This window comes from Lagenorhynchus albirostris, chromosome 7, assembly GCF_949774975.1.
Source record: "Lagenorhynchus albirostris chromosome 7, mLagAlb1.1, whole genome shotgun sequence".
Lineage (NCBI taxonomy): Eukaryota > Metazoa > Chordata > Mammalia > Artiodactyla > Delphinidae > Lagenorhynchus > Lagenorhynchus albirostris.
In genome coordinates this window covers 9,781,633-9,796,111 of record NC_083101.1, presented here as the reverse complement: position 1 = coordinate 9,796,111, position 14,479 = coordinate 9,781,633, and the positions used below count along the sequence as shown (strand labels likewise).

Sequence of the window (14,479 nt, the reverse complement as noted above, 5' to 3'; positions counted from 1 at the left end):
TGCAATTTTTGTTAATTATTTTGAGTGTCTAGCATTGTTTTTATAACCAAATTGTAAATTCTAGGCAGGTACCTATTTATTTTTTCATCTCCCCATGGCACCTACTATAGCACTGGCCATAACAGATACTCAATAAACATATCCCAGTTCATTGTAAAAAAGGAAAAAAATTGATGGGGTGTCCTGGGGTTGAAGTATGGATATGTCACACTTCACTGTATGATTTTGGGCCACTTGTGTATAGTCTGGATCTCTTGATTCTTCATTGATAAAACATAGGTGGTAGTGATAGCTAATAATATCAGGTAATCACTATGGGCCAAAATCATTAATGTACCTAACATTTCTATGAGGTACAAATAACATTTCTATTACTACTCTTATTGTTCTCACTGTATATGAGAGTAATATAAAGTACTAAAATAATCTGCCCAGGATCACTCATAGTAAATGGCAGTGTGGATTTGAAACCAGACCCTGAGTCCCAAGCATTTACCCATCATGTGATACTGCCCATATCTGATGTATCTACCTCAGTTAAAGATTCTAAGTGAGTAGAAGGTTCTGGGTATCTTTTTGAAAGAGGTAAATAAGTGACACAAAAGTTGAATTTAGTTACATATTTGGAAAACATTTTTACTTTTTTCCCCAGCTTTATTGAGATATAACTGAAACATAACATTGTTTAATGTATACAACGTGTTGATATGATACATTTAAAAATTGCCAAATAATTACTGCACAGTGTTAGTTACCACCTTCATCCCCTCACATAGTTACCATTTCTTTTTCCTAGTGAGAACATTTAAGATGTACTCTTTTAGCAACATTCAAGTATGTGATACAGTATTATTAGCTATAATCAACCCCTGGTAACCTCCAGGGGTTTCTCTGAGTTTGTCTCTTTTAGATTCCACATTTAAAAACATTTTACTTTTTCCCAGTCCATAGGTTATCTTTTCCTTTTGTTTATTGTTTCCTTTGCTGTGCAAAAGCTTATAGGTTTGATTAGGTCCCATTTGTTTATTTATTTTTGCTTATTAGGTGCCATTTGTTTATTTTTGTTTTTCTTTCTATTGCCTTGGGAGAGTGACCTAAGAAAACACTGGTACGATTTACATCAAAGAAAGTTATGCCTATGTTCTCTTCTAGGAGTTTTATGGTATCATGTCTCAGATTTAAGTCTTTAAGCCATTTTGAGTTTATTTTTGTGTATGGTGTGAGGGTGTGTTCTAACTTCATTGATTTACATGTGGCTGTCCAACTTTCCCAACACCACTTGCTAAAGAGACTGTCTTTTCCCCATTGTATATTGTTGCCTGCTTTGTCAAAGATTAATTGTCCATAGATGTGTGGCTTTATTTCTGGGCTCTCTAGTCTATTCCACTGATCCATATGTCTGTTGTTGTGCCAGTACCACACTGTTTTGATTACTGTAGCTTTGTAGACAATAGTATTGTCTGAAGTCTTGGAGGGTTATGCCTCCTGCTTTGTTCTTTTTCCTACAGATTGCTTTGGAAATTCTGGGTCTTTTATGGTTCCATATAAATTTTAGGATTATTTGTTCTAGTTCTGTGAAAAATGTCATGGGTAATCTGATAGGGATCGCATTAAATCTGTAGATTGCCTTGGGTAGTATGGCTGTTTAACAATATTACTTCTTCCAATCCAAGAGCATGGAATATCTTTCTATTTCTTCGAGTCATCTTCAGTTTCCTTTATTAATGTTTTGTGGTTCTTAGCATATAAATCTTTAACCTCCTTGGTCAGGTTTATACCTGTTTTTTTGTTTGTTTTTTGGTTTTTGGTTTTTTGCAGTACGCGGGCCTCTCATGCTGTGGCCTCTCCCGTTGCGGAGCACAGGCTCCGGATGCGCAGGCTCAGCGGCCATGGCTCATGGGCCCAGCCGCTCCGCGGCATGTGGGATCTTCCCGGACCGGGGCACAAACCCATGTCCCCTGCATTGGCAGGCAGACTCTCAACCACTGCGCCACCAGGGAAGCCCTGATGTGATTTTTAAAGGGATTGTTTGTTTACATTCCCTTTCTGATATTTCCTTGTTAGTGTGTGATGTGACCAACAAGGGATTAATTTCCAAAATATACAACCAGCTCATACAACTCAATAACAAAAAAACAACCCAATTGAAAAATGGGCAGAAGACCTTAATAGACATTTCTCCAAAGAAGGCATATGGATGGTCAATAGGCACATGAAAAGATGCTCATCATCACTAATTATTAAAGAAATGCAAATCAAAACTATTATGAGGTACCACCTCACACTGGTCAGAGTGACCATCATTAAAAAGTCTACAAATAACAAATGTTGGAGAGGGTGTAGAGAAAAGGGAACCCTCTTACACTGTTGGTGGGAATGTAAATTGGTGCAGCCACTATGGAAAACAGTATGGAGGTTCCTCAAAAAAATAAAAACAGTGTTACCATATGATCCAGCAGTCCCATTTCTGGGCATGTACCCAGACAAAACTATAATTCAAAAAGATACATGCACCCCTATGTTCATAGCAGCACTATTTACAATAGCCAAGACATGGAAACAACCTAAATGTCCATCAGCAGATGAATGGATAAAGATGTGGTGTGTATATATACAATGGAATATTACTCAGACATAAGAAAGAATGAAATAATGTCATTTGCAGCAGTATGGATGGACCTAGAGATTACCATACTAAGCAAAGTCAGAAAGAGAAAGACAAATACCATATGATATCACTTATATGTGGAATCTAAAATATGACACAAATGAACATATCTCTGAAACAGAAACAGACTCATAGATGAAGAGAACAGACTTGTGGTTGCCAAGGGGGAGGAGGGGTTAGGGAGGGGAGGATTGGGAGTTTGGGATCAGCAGATGCAAACTAGTATATATAAACAACAAGGTCCTACTCTATAGCACAGGGAACTATATTGGAACCATAATAAACCATAATAGAAAAGAATATGAGAAAGAATATATATATGTATATATGTATGTATGACTGAATCACTTTGCTGTACAGCAGAAATTAACACAACATTATAAATCAGTTATACTTCAGTAAAATATTTTTTTAAAAGAAAGAAAGAAAAACATTTTACTTTTTAAAGGCAGTTGGCAGTCTGCAGCTGAATTGAGTCAGGGGAAATGCATGGCTATAGTAATTGGGAGAGAACAGAAGCTTTTCCAGCCACTTCTTGGCCTTGCAGAAGGGCTCCAGAAAATCACCAGCCTGCAAAATGTTCACTACTCATTTCCCTGATTGCCAAAGGCGTACAGTCTGGGAGCTGGTAGCAATGAACGTCAGTAGTAGGAGGAGAGTACTTGTGGGTTTTGTTGTTTTGGTTTTTGTTTTTTTGCGGTACGCGGGCCTCTCACTGCTGTGGCCTCCCCCGTTGCGGAGCACAGGCTCCGGACGCGCAGGCTCAGCGGCCATGGCTCACGGAGCTAGCCGCTCCGCGGCATGTGGGATTCTCCCGGACCGGGGCACGAACCCGTGTCCCCTGCATCGGCAGGCGGACTCTCAACCACTGCGCCACCAGGGAAGCCCAGTACTTGTGTTTTTATTCTTGTTTTTAACTGATCTTAAAATTCTTGCCTGGCCCTTTGCCTTCTGCACAGTCCAGAGTCACCAATCCTTGATATGTGGCTCGAAAGAGAAGCACAGGACAGTATATTCCCTTTTTGTCCACCAATTTTCTCTTTGTGTTTCTATTCTGGGACCAGTGTACAGACCATTCAAGTTCAGAGAGAGAGCAAGCTCTGCTCTCCTTTGAGCCAGTGTGTACAGCCTGGCTCCACTGTGAGCCCTGTGTAGGAGAGGGCCACGTGTGCTCTGTAGCTTTTGGTGCTTCCAGCTGGGTGACTTTTGCAATCGTATCCATCTGATTTTGAAATGTGAAAAAAACTCCTGAACTTAGGTGTCGATTTATACATTAATTACACCGATCTCAGTTGCAGCAGTGTGGTCTTAATAGCTGATTGCTGCAATATCCAACTCTGTGATATCAGAATGTGACGTGCATATTTTAATTTGAGAAATAGTTTAACATTTTTAGATATTCATTTAGATGTGGTTATGCAGGTTAAACATAACGTATGATCACTGCTTCTTTCATTGCTTCCAATTAAACCTTGCTTGTTAGTTTAACCTCTAGGTAATCCCATCAAACAATTGATGTCAAGGAAACACTGCCCACAGTAGCTTCGGATGAGTGGCCATTAATTTTAATTGCCTTGATATTAAAGATTAAGAAGTATCGGGACTAGCAGAATAGAAACGATCTGATGTCAAGCAAATCCACTTGCTAAAGCTTCCTCAGGCTGCTGGTGATATTAAAATTTTACTGTGAGAATTAAATAAACCTTTATTAGTGATGACTGTTGTTTGATTGGTCCAGGGGTATGCATCAACACAGAATTCTTACATATCTGGAGATGAGACCTTTGATGGTATAGAGATTCCTCAATTATGAAACCGTTAATAAAGCTGTAATCAGATTTTCCAGGCTAGGTTTCATTAATGTATTATAGCTTCTCTGATTGTCAAGGTAATATTAACTACAAAGTACAGAATCCAACAGAGAATTGTTTAGAAGAAGAGAATTCTAAGATGGGCCTTTCTTGCTAAATTCAGAGTTGGGGAATTTTCATTAATTATGCTTAAGAAATTCCAAATTCCCTCTCAACCAGGAATATCTCCCTTTGCACTATAGATACATTCAATATTTAACTCTTTCAGAGGGCTGACAGTCTTACTCAGACAAGCTAGAGTGATATATATTGAAGGAGGTTTTTGTGAGCTGGTCCGCTAGGTCTGCCTCCTGAGCTGAGGATATGCTTGTGACAAGTGAGTTGGGGGCTATGAGAACTTGCTTTAACAAGCATAGCCAGAGCGAATGCCTTTGGGGTCATTTTACAGTCTTAATTCAGAACTTTTATTTTTAGAGTCATATAATTCTGGTCTGGGAATGGATCCTAAGAGTCACTGAGGCTGCCTTCTCCTGGTGCGGAAATCCCTCCCAGAGCATCTGCCTCCATGCTCTTGGAGGCCTGGGCCCCACATCAGCATCATCTCGGCTTCTCCCTCTCCCCTGGCCTCCACAGTGAGTCAGTGGCCAAATTCTGCCTATTCTAGTCCTCTTCCATGACCTCTGCCCTCTCCACGACTCCTGTTCTGCCGGGCTCAGGTCCTCCTCACCTCCTCACCTGTGTGCCCTCCTGACTCTTCCTCCCCTACCACGTCCCACACAGTTATCCCATGCACCTGCCCCACACACATGGGGCTGAAAGAAGGGAGGGCAGAGGAGGCCGATGGCAGAGTGGAGTTGGGTCCCTCAGGGCTGTTTGAGAGCCTAATATTGTGACAGTCTAGATATTGGAACTAAGGCCCATGAGTGGAAATGGAAGGGAACCGGATCTTAGTTCCAAATAGAAAGCTGTGTATCCGTCAGAACTATCTAATGGTGGAATCAGGGACTTTGTGACATGGCGAATACCACGTCTCTGGTGTTGGAGATGCCATAAACATGAAGAGAAAATGGAGACGGAGGCGCAGGTTAAAGGACACATGAATTCTCTTTTAGACCTGTTGAGTTGCAGGTTGTGGCAGAACATTTCTAAGGAAATGTTCTAAAAATTGAGAACTGAAATTCTTCATAGAAGTTAGGGATAGAGATGGAAATCTGGGAGTCATTCACAGAGACAATGGTTGAAATCGTTAATAGAGATAAGATTGCTCAGCACGTGTGCGCACGCATGCACGCACACACACACACACACCCTGGTGTGTCAGGGAAGGAGAAGCAGGAGCATAATGTCACAGAAACCATGCAAAGAAAGCACTTTAAGAAGGAGCCAGAGGTCGGGGGGAGGTAATTACAAGTATCAGATGCTGCTGAGAAGTCAAACAAGTTGCGGAGAGAGAAGGCCATTGGATTTGGGACAGGTGTGATGCCTGTGACCACCTCAATCAATCACCTAGTCCTGGAGATTGTTAAGATTGTTACATGAGAAAACGTATGCAAAGGGCTCTGTGATGCTCAGTGCAAAGGAGATGCTCATTAAATAGTTACTATTCCCACCACTATTTGAAATGAAGGAAGGAAGGGGCACGTCTAATCCTTCATTGGGTCGGGGAGTTGTGTGGGGGGATGATAGTGGAACAGAAACGGCTAGGAAGGCCTGATCTGCAGCATATTTGCTTCCTGATGAGTTTTGGCTTGTTGCTGTCTGAACCAGTGTTCATGGTGGCTGCACAGGTCTTCAGCTAGTGTGCTGCCCTGTGTGTGTGGCACACAGGATGTGTGTGTGTCCCCCCCCCAGGATGGGACAGTGTGTGGGCTGCTGCAGGCCAACATTGTCTTCCTCATGTGGCTCCCTTGCCAGGGCTCTCTAGCTTTCCCTGAACGGATGAGTGCCATAGTTTGAAGAATGAGAGTTCTATTTCCAAAGCAATTAAAGACTTGGCAGAGATGGTCAACTAGCATGCCCATTGGTGTAAATTGGGCTGGAGGGCTTATACCACTCCTTATTTTCCCTCAGGGTCCCTAAATGGCTGTTCAGGATGAAACAGTGACCCACCCCGCCTGATACCACAGCAGCATGCCCCTTTGACACATTATTAAGAAATTATTAAAAAGTGTTTTTAAACTGTTACTTTAACAAAAGAGAGGTCAGAGCCTTTTATATAGCAAGTGGGTACCTATTCATAAATTGCTGTGTGGGTTTTAGCTTCTTCTTTATATAGCTCAGCTCCCAGGTGCCTGAACACTCAATGTAACTACAGGCAGTGAGTCTTGGGCTGAAGTTTCACTGTCAATGAAATGTGATAAAATCTGCCTGTTGCCAAGATCCTCCTTAGAAATCTCTTCCATTTGCTCTGGTTGACACCATAAGTAGTTTGCAAAAGAAATAAGTATGTTCTACCTGATGAAATCAGCCACTGATTCTGCATTTGCATTTGACCTTATTGCAATTGCTTGAGTTTTCACGTTGTGACCTTCTCACATGTTAACTGGCACAACTTGAGCAGCCATCTTGGCAGACATACAGTATCTTCTAAGGCAGGAGACAAAGGGTTTTTTCATCCATTATTAATTGATGTTACTCTTTTTAGCACACCAAACATGATTTTACTGTACAGCTGCCAAAATTGTTCCAGACCCCAAAAGAATAAGTCATTCTTTCACAAGCATTTCTTATTATTTACCTAACTTAACAAATGTTTCCTTTAGTTTTTCAGCTCCTTTTCAGGGGACTAGTCAGTTATATATTAATTGGTATATACCAGTTGACTATTTTTTATGAACAGTGCTCCCAGCCATTTTAGTGTTACTGGGGCCAACTCCAAGAAGTGGTCTTATTCCAAGAGTGTTGAGAGGTTTGCCAAAAAAGCAAGTGAGCCTCTGCACCATTCTGCATCATCCCCAGGGTGTGATCACAGGCTAGGAATTGAGTGTCTTCCAAGGTCTCCCTTTGGTGTCCTACAGTTATTATTGGAAGTTTGATTTTTGTTCCTCTCTTTGAACCTCGCTTCCCCTTACTCATATCCCTGTGATTTGTAGGTATCCAACTGGTTTGGCAACAAACGAATCAGGTACAAGAAGAATATCGGCAAGTTTCAGGAAGAAGCCAATCTCTACGCTGCAAAGACAGCCGTGACAGCTGCACACGCGGTGGCCGCAGCCGTGCAGAACAACCAGACCAACTCGCCCGCCACGCCAAATTCTGGTGCGTACGGGCGCTCACGCCCTACTCAGCTCAGGCAGCCTTATGCCACAAAGCCCTGTCCCACAGACCAGGAAACGAGAGCCATACTGGGGACACAGTGGACTTATAAAGGAAGATTTATATTAAAATGCAGACTTGTTCTTGGGGTGGGTGAATGAGTGGATAGCCAGAGCCTGTAGACCCGCTATTCACAGTGAGTGCCACTCCGTACTGTTAGATTCTGGAACTTTCACACTTAGCAGTGTTTTTAGTTCAGCAGTAGTTAAGCAAAGTGCTATCACTAACGATTATTTTAACTATATTGTTCCATGTGTCATTTTAAAATCAATAGTGGTCTGTCAAAGAACGAGTGAAGTAGAAGTGGGAGATTTACCTGTTGCTGTGAGTAATGAAGCTGGTATGTTGGGGTTAGGACAGCAGGGCTTTCTACCTGATGTAGCTGCAGAGTCGAGTCTGCTGTCCTTACATCTCCTTAGCACCTGTGCTGACTTGGTAGGCTCAGCACGTGGTTAGCTGATCAGGATGTGGTTAGCCGTGAGGGGTATGGTACTTAACACATGGATGCAATATCTTGGCTGCTCATACAATACATTTTGGCCAGATTTTATGTGGCATTTTTTGATGGAGTTGGAAACATCTTAAAATTAGAGGGAACTTGAGTAGCAATGAAAGATGTGTGGCTAGTCCAAACAGATGGACTTGAGAAGCAAATCAAGGACTTTTCTAAGGAGATAGTTTAAATATATCTTTAAAAATTCAGAAAGTGAGGGGTTTTTTGTTTGTTTTGGTTTGTTGTCTTCTTCCCCCCAGCCCCCAAGTTCTTTTTTTTTTTTTTTTTTTTTTTTGCGGTACGCGGGCCTCCCACTGCTGTGGCCTCTCCCGTTGCGGAGTACAGGCTCCGGACGCGCAGGCTTAGCGGCCATGGCTCACGGGCCCAGCCGCTCCGCGGCATGTGGGATCTTCCTGGGCCGGGGCACGAACCCGTGTCCCCTGCATCGGCAGGCGGACTCTCAACCACTGTGCCACGAGGGAAGCCCCCCCCCTCCAAGTTCTTTTTAACAGAGCGTGGAAACTGATGAAAGTTAGGCAGAGCGTATGGCTTAGACAGAGCTTGAGAAAAATGTTTCTTCTCTGGGTAATTGTCCACCATGACAGTTAATGATGGTGAAGAGCTCACTTAATGACCAAGTCCTGGAGATAAATGAAAACAAGGGGCTGGTTCCAGGCCAGCTGCTGGGTGTTTTTCTGTTCGTTTTGATTCTCTCTTTCTTTCGTATGTGGGCTTCCCCATTGATAGTACTTTCCTAGATGCAAAATGAATCACAGGACCTAACTCCTTGGAGTTATTCTCCGTCCTCCTAGATCTAGAAATGCCTTATGTTGTACACAACCTTTCCCTTCTGTACCTTTTCTCCTTTCCCTGCCTCTAGGTCTTTGAGGATTATGTGTGTAGCTCTCTGTTATTCAGCTACTTAACTCTTTCCTTTCCAGGTTCTTCTGGTTCTTTTAACCTCCCAAATTCTGGGGACATGTTCATGAACATGCAGAGTCTGAATGGGGATTCTTACCAAGGGTCCCAAGTCGGAGCCAATGTGCAATCACAGGTAGGAGAAATGCCCCAGCTGGGGCCTTTCTAGCAGGGTAGGGTTTGGGCTCAAAACTCCTGACTCTCAACCCGTGGAAGTGGTCTGCACACCGTGCAGACCCTGTGCTGGGTGCTTCCGGACGTTACCATCTGCCCCAACATTTAATTTAATGAGAAGTCAAGTGAACAGTGGCTTTGGATGATTCAAACCTGATAAACTTTGTGAATGCATTCGGCTCTGGCTTGAGCTCATGGAGAGGGGTTGGGTGCATATTACTTTCGTGACAAAATAGAACAGAAAAATTGTGTGTGCCAGTGTGTGTATGCTTTTAAAATATATTACTCTGTTTCATTTCTGTGTTTATTTTTTTAAGTCAGAATACAAAAACCTGAGTTCTTAAAGTATATTCCAGGTTCACCTCTTTTTCTCATCCTCTTACTGGAAAGCAGCTACTTGTTTTTATGCACGTGGGAGTGTGTGCGTGTGTGAGAGGGTGAGCCAGTATACATATTTATAAGTAGTTTCACCCACAGCCATGCTCATTTGGCTGGTGTAGATGCAAAGTTTGCATGGCCATGAAGATGTTGTTGTTTGGCTGGCATGAAAAACAAAGATGTGCGAGTTTAAATATGCAAAGGATTGTTGAAATTCTGCCAGTCACATTTGATTGATAAATTTGTCTTTCATTCAAGATGCTAAACCCTCGTGGCACACATGATTCAAATTGTTTCCTTTTGTAAGTAATGATGTTTTAATAGATTTGGGATGATGAATTTTGTTTTGTCTCACTTCTAGGTGGATACCCTCCGTCATGTTATCAATCAGACGGGAGGCTACAGTGATGGCCTTGGAGGAAACTCACTGTACAGTCCACATAATTTAAATGTGAGTACTCTGGGGAACCAGATTTGAAGAGCTGTAGGAACAGCGTCAGGTAAACAGTGGCTAATAAATAAATTAATGGCCATTTTACTTGGCTTCTCATCTCTTTGGCAGGTGGGGAAGGCAGCATTTTTAGTGTACTTTTATTTTATGAACCTAAACACTGATGTTACCTTCATGCCATTAGAAGTCCTCACAGAGGCCCAGGGTGGCTGGCATTCTGTCATCAATAGAGACTTAAGCATCAGCCCATTAAGATGCCATCTCCCACTGGCCGTGCTGTGTTCCAGGGAGATGGTGAAAAACAGGTCATTTATCTTAGACTCGAGCAGCAGGAAAAATTCCCAAACACAGCTCAGGTGAAGGGGAGGAGGGCCCCAGACAGATCAACAAACCAAGCTAAACAAAGACTCCTGTTCTTAAGAGTAACTTGCTGTATTGTCAATGTGGGATGCAAAACACGTCCAGCATTTTCCATGGCCTCTCAGTTAAGTACGCAGGAAATAATTTTAACTTTAGTAACCAATTGACCAGAACTTCACTTTTCCCCCCGCCTGACATGGATGGAAAATAGCAAACTCACAGCACCTAAAGGGGAGCTGCGGGGACTGGGTCCCCAGGGTGGAGTGGTAGACAGAATCTGGTACTCCAGACTAGGGAGGAAACGAACTGCCCAACACATGGTAGTAGAGTCAGAAAGAAAACAGACAGAAGTCTCCCTTTTTGAGGACTAGCTTTCTATGAGAGTAAATATTAATGATTTAAAAAGTGATTGAGGATGTTCAATTGTAAAAGGAAAACAGGACCATTAAATACTCAAATCTTCTACATTTGAAATGTCAAATCTTTCTTTTTGGGTTTATAAATAACTCGTAATAACCCACAACAAACCATATAAAAAGTCTTTTAGTTGCATTTCTCCTTTTTCATTTAAGTGTTTTGAAATGCTTCAGAGAATGTGCGATATCCTTATCAACATGATAAAATATGAAACTGTGATTGCCTGCAGCATTTTACAGACATGAATTCCATCTTCGCTGATGAGGCTTGATAAGGCGCTGTTGTATAATACAGTGCATAATCTCAAACCACCAGAGTAAGGATTAATTTATTTTGAAAAAAAGAATGCTTGCTGACAACCTCTCCTCCAGCTGCCACGCTGGGTAAAAATATTGTACATTTGTTGTTTATAAATTTGGATAAAAGAGGAATGATGTTTACTTCAGATGGAATATCTTTAGACTTGTATCTGTGTAAGAGATTTTCTTTTTCTAAGTATATTTTCATACCTGAGTGGTGAGAACAGCTTACCTATTAGATAGAGGAGAGGATTTCTTCGAGTCCACACAAACACACACGCGCTTGTCACCATCCAACCTGCACAGCTGAGGCTTTTAAGATCAACCGCCATAGCTTTATTATTTTTCCTAACCTGGATTTGATACACCTAAAGCCTGGAAAATCCTTCTCCCTTCGGCTCTGGTCATCTCTGTGTGGTTCTTTGGTCCCTCTCTCTCCCCCCTCCCCACCATTTCTCTGTGGACCTAGAGGGAGGAAAGGTGCTCTATATGCAGGACCGTGCAGTTAAGCCGAAGACAGGGTTCCCTAAGAACAGCACATTGGGAGAAGGAAAAACTCCCAGCCCAAGGCTGGGCGAGGAATCTCAGTAGCCTAGCAGCGCAGGCCTAAAAAGAAGATATTTTGGATGGACTCGTAGAACAAGTTGCAGACGGTTGTGAGGGAGTCAGGGGGACCTTCTGCCCCTCACTGGCACTGGTGTGGGAGGTATGGGTCTGGGGGCAGCACAGCACGAGGCTGGTCTGTGCCGCAGGCACTGGGTGGCAGAGAGCTCACCCTCGCCTTCTCTCCAGAAAGGCCCGCCCCGTCACTTCCACTCAGTGTTCCCCAACTCACAAGCCCAGCACCTCCCTCTTCTTGACTGACATAAAAATATGTAGCGACAAGCTGTCTGCCACAGCAGAAATCTGATCAGACATTGATTTCAGCAATTGCCTCTATAGGCCAAGACATAAGGCAAATTTGTTTCTGAGCACTGTTACTGCGGATGCAGGTCTGAGGCAGGAAGGGCCGGTGGCATGTGAAGAGCGGTAGCAACATCCCGAATAGGAGCCCCAGTTACAGATAATTGGAATCCAGATTTGAATAGTGTGTGCTCCTCCACAGTTCATGCATTTTCATTCTGCAAGATCCTATTTGGAGGGAAATTCTGGCCTTCATTTTCCAAGGGTTATAGTAGCTGGCTGTCAGTCTTGTATAGAAAAGGGGCCTGGGGGTGGATGGGCTTCTTCTCTATGGAAACGAGGATTAAGCTGGGTTGAAGTTTATACTTTGTGGAGCCCAAGGTCTTGCCAGAGCATTGCACTGAGCTTCTCCACTGCGCGCTTCTTATAAGATTTTTCTTCAAGTCACTTGATTTTTATCAGCAAATCAAAGGCCGAGCTTTGTGCCAGCTTGAGACCAGCTGAAGCCCTCCTCCAGCGTGCTGAGTTACTGCCAAGTCTTTACTTGGTAGGATGGATTTGTTTTACATGCATTTAATCCCACTTTAACACATGCTTCAAACTCCTGCCAAAGTGGGTTTAGAAAATACATTTTGCTAATGCATCTTTGCTCTCATGTTGTCATCGGGGTATTTTCAATTGGGGAGGAGAATTAATATGTAGACGTGCACCCGTTGAACTGTGCTTTTCCTTTCAGGCTAATGGAGGCTGGCAGGACGCAACAACTCCATCTTCTGTGACTTCTCCTACAGAAGGCCCAGGAAGTGTGCACTCTGATACCTCTAACTAATCTCTGGCAACACTTTTCCCTGAGCTGCCATGCCTTGATAAGTGCATTCAGAGCAATAGGAGGAAAAGGAAAGCGTTTTTGTAGCCCACCATCTACAGCTTTACTGTAAAACCTTGTCTTATTAGAGAACTTGGTAAATCTGTTTTTTAAGGAATCATAATCATTTGTATTTATACTTAAAAACACACAATGTTAAAAAAGCACTTTATCCAATTAGGCCAAGATTTAACATTGTTGACAGTCCTATAGCTATTTTATCATAATTTATTATCAATATTTTACATTAATGGTTTCTCACTTGCCAATTACTTGGCCTTAAGGGTAAAAAGTACAATATATGCTAAACCTCAATCGCTAAAGCAGATACAAAGACTCACCTCACCTAAATTGAACTTCTTGCATATTTCCATTGCAGACTTTGATTGTCCTTCTTTCATATCACTAATGGAGTTGGAATAAAGGAGCTGTTTGGCTACCTGTTAATGATGGTTGTGTTTAAGAATCTTCCTCGTCACACTTGGGTTTCGATCTCTTATGTTATAATTAGATCAGAGACCGGTAGCATCTTTTCTCTCTCTGAAAGCACCAGTGCCCAGAGTCTGCTCGGTAATTAAATTATGCATCCAGATTGTTTTGAGAGCTGAAGATACTTGCTGCTGATAGAGATGACCACGAGATCCGTCTGGGGTTTTATGGTGTGCACTGGGTGCTGCACAGACTTGTCAAGGTTTGCTACGTCCTCTGGGCATTCGCAAAGGCCCTGTTCTCTGGAGTGTTGTATATAGTGTAGCAAAAGAGTATTTATACATCTCACCAATCAAAACACAGCTTTATTACCTCATGCGAACTCATACAAACCAATAGAATTTCAACATGTTCTGTAGCTTAGAGTGCTCACTTACTACCTCTGAACAATACTCACGCTGTAGTTTGTCTCTTTCTTATCTTTTTGCATCTTGTAATTTACTCTTTGTTTCCCTTCATAAAATGTAATGTACATTGTAATCTTTTAAAAGAAAAATCAGGGTTGCATTTGCAACTTTTAAAAAACCAAGAGTGGAAACATTGGGTCTCAAATTAACACAGGATCAGTAAAACTGTTGTAAATACTGAGAAACATTTTGAATGTTGTTCATCTTGTTACTAATCCATGCAAAAAAAAAAAAAAAGCGATGACTAATTGTGATGCATTCAGATTTCAGTATTCAGTACTGTATATTTCACCCTGTGTAATGGGGCCCCCTCTCCTTTCTCTCTTTTTGTATTGTATGCGATTCTGAAACTGATTGAGTCATGAAAATAATTTGTGGCGGTGATTCTAATGTATTAAAAACGTTTCGTGTTCCTTTCTAACTGGATTACACCCTGGATTGAAAAAGTCTTCCTCGTGGTAGTTATATGTAGTTTCAAACATGAATAAACTTTTTGCTTTCATGATTAAATGTTGATGCAATTTCTTACCC

General features: G+C 42.1%; 1 protein-coding gene across 3 annotated transcripts in view; it reads left to right on the top strand.

The window, feature by feature from the left end:
• PBX3 (PBX homeobox 3) overlaps positions 1–13,499 on the top strand; it is a 231,847-nt gene extending 218,348 nt beyond the window's left edge. For 2 of the 3 annotated variants that reach the window (XM_060154355.1, XM_060154357.1), the window contains exons 6-9: positions 7,572–7,737; positions 9,229–9,341; positions 10,119–10,208; positions 12,924–13,499. In XM_060154355.1, the coding sequence (XP_060010338.1) occupies positions 7,572–7,737; positions 9,229–9,341; positions 10,119–10,208; positions 12,924–13,016 (462 nt within the window). In that variant the 3' untranslated portion in view covers positions 13,017–13,499. The remainder of the gene's footprint in view (positions 1–7,571; positions 7,738–9,228; positions 9,342–10,118; positions 10,209–12,923) is intronic. The other variant, XM_060154356.1, reaches the window with a different exon arrangement.
• Positions 13,500–14,479: the final 980 nt, after the last annotated feature.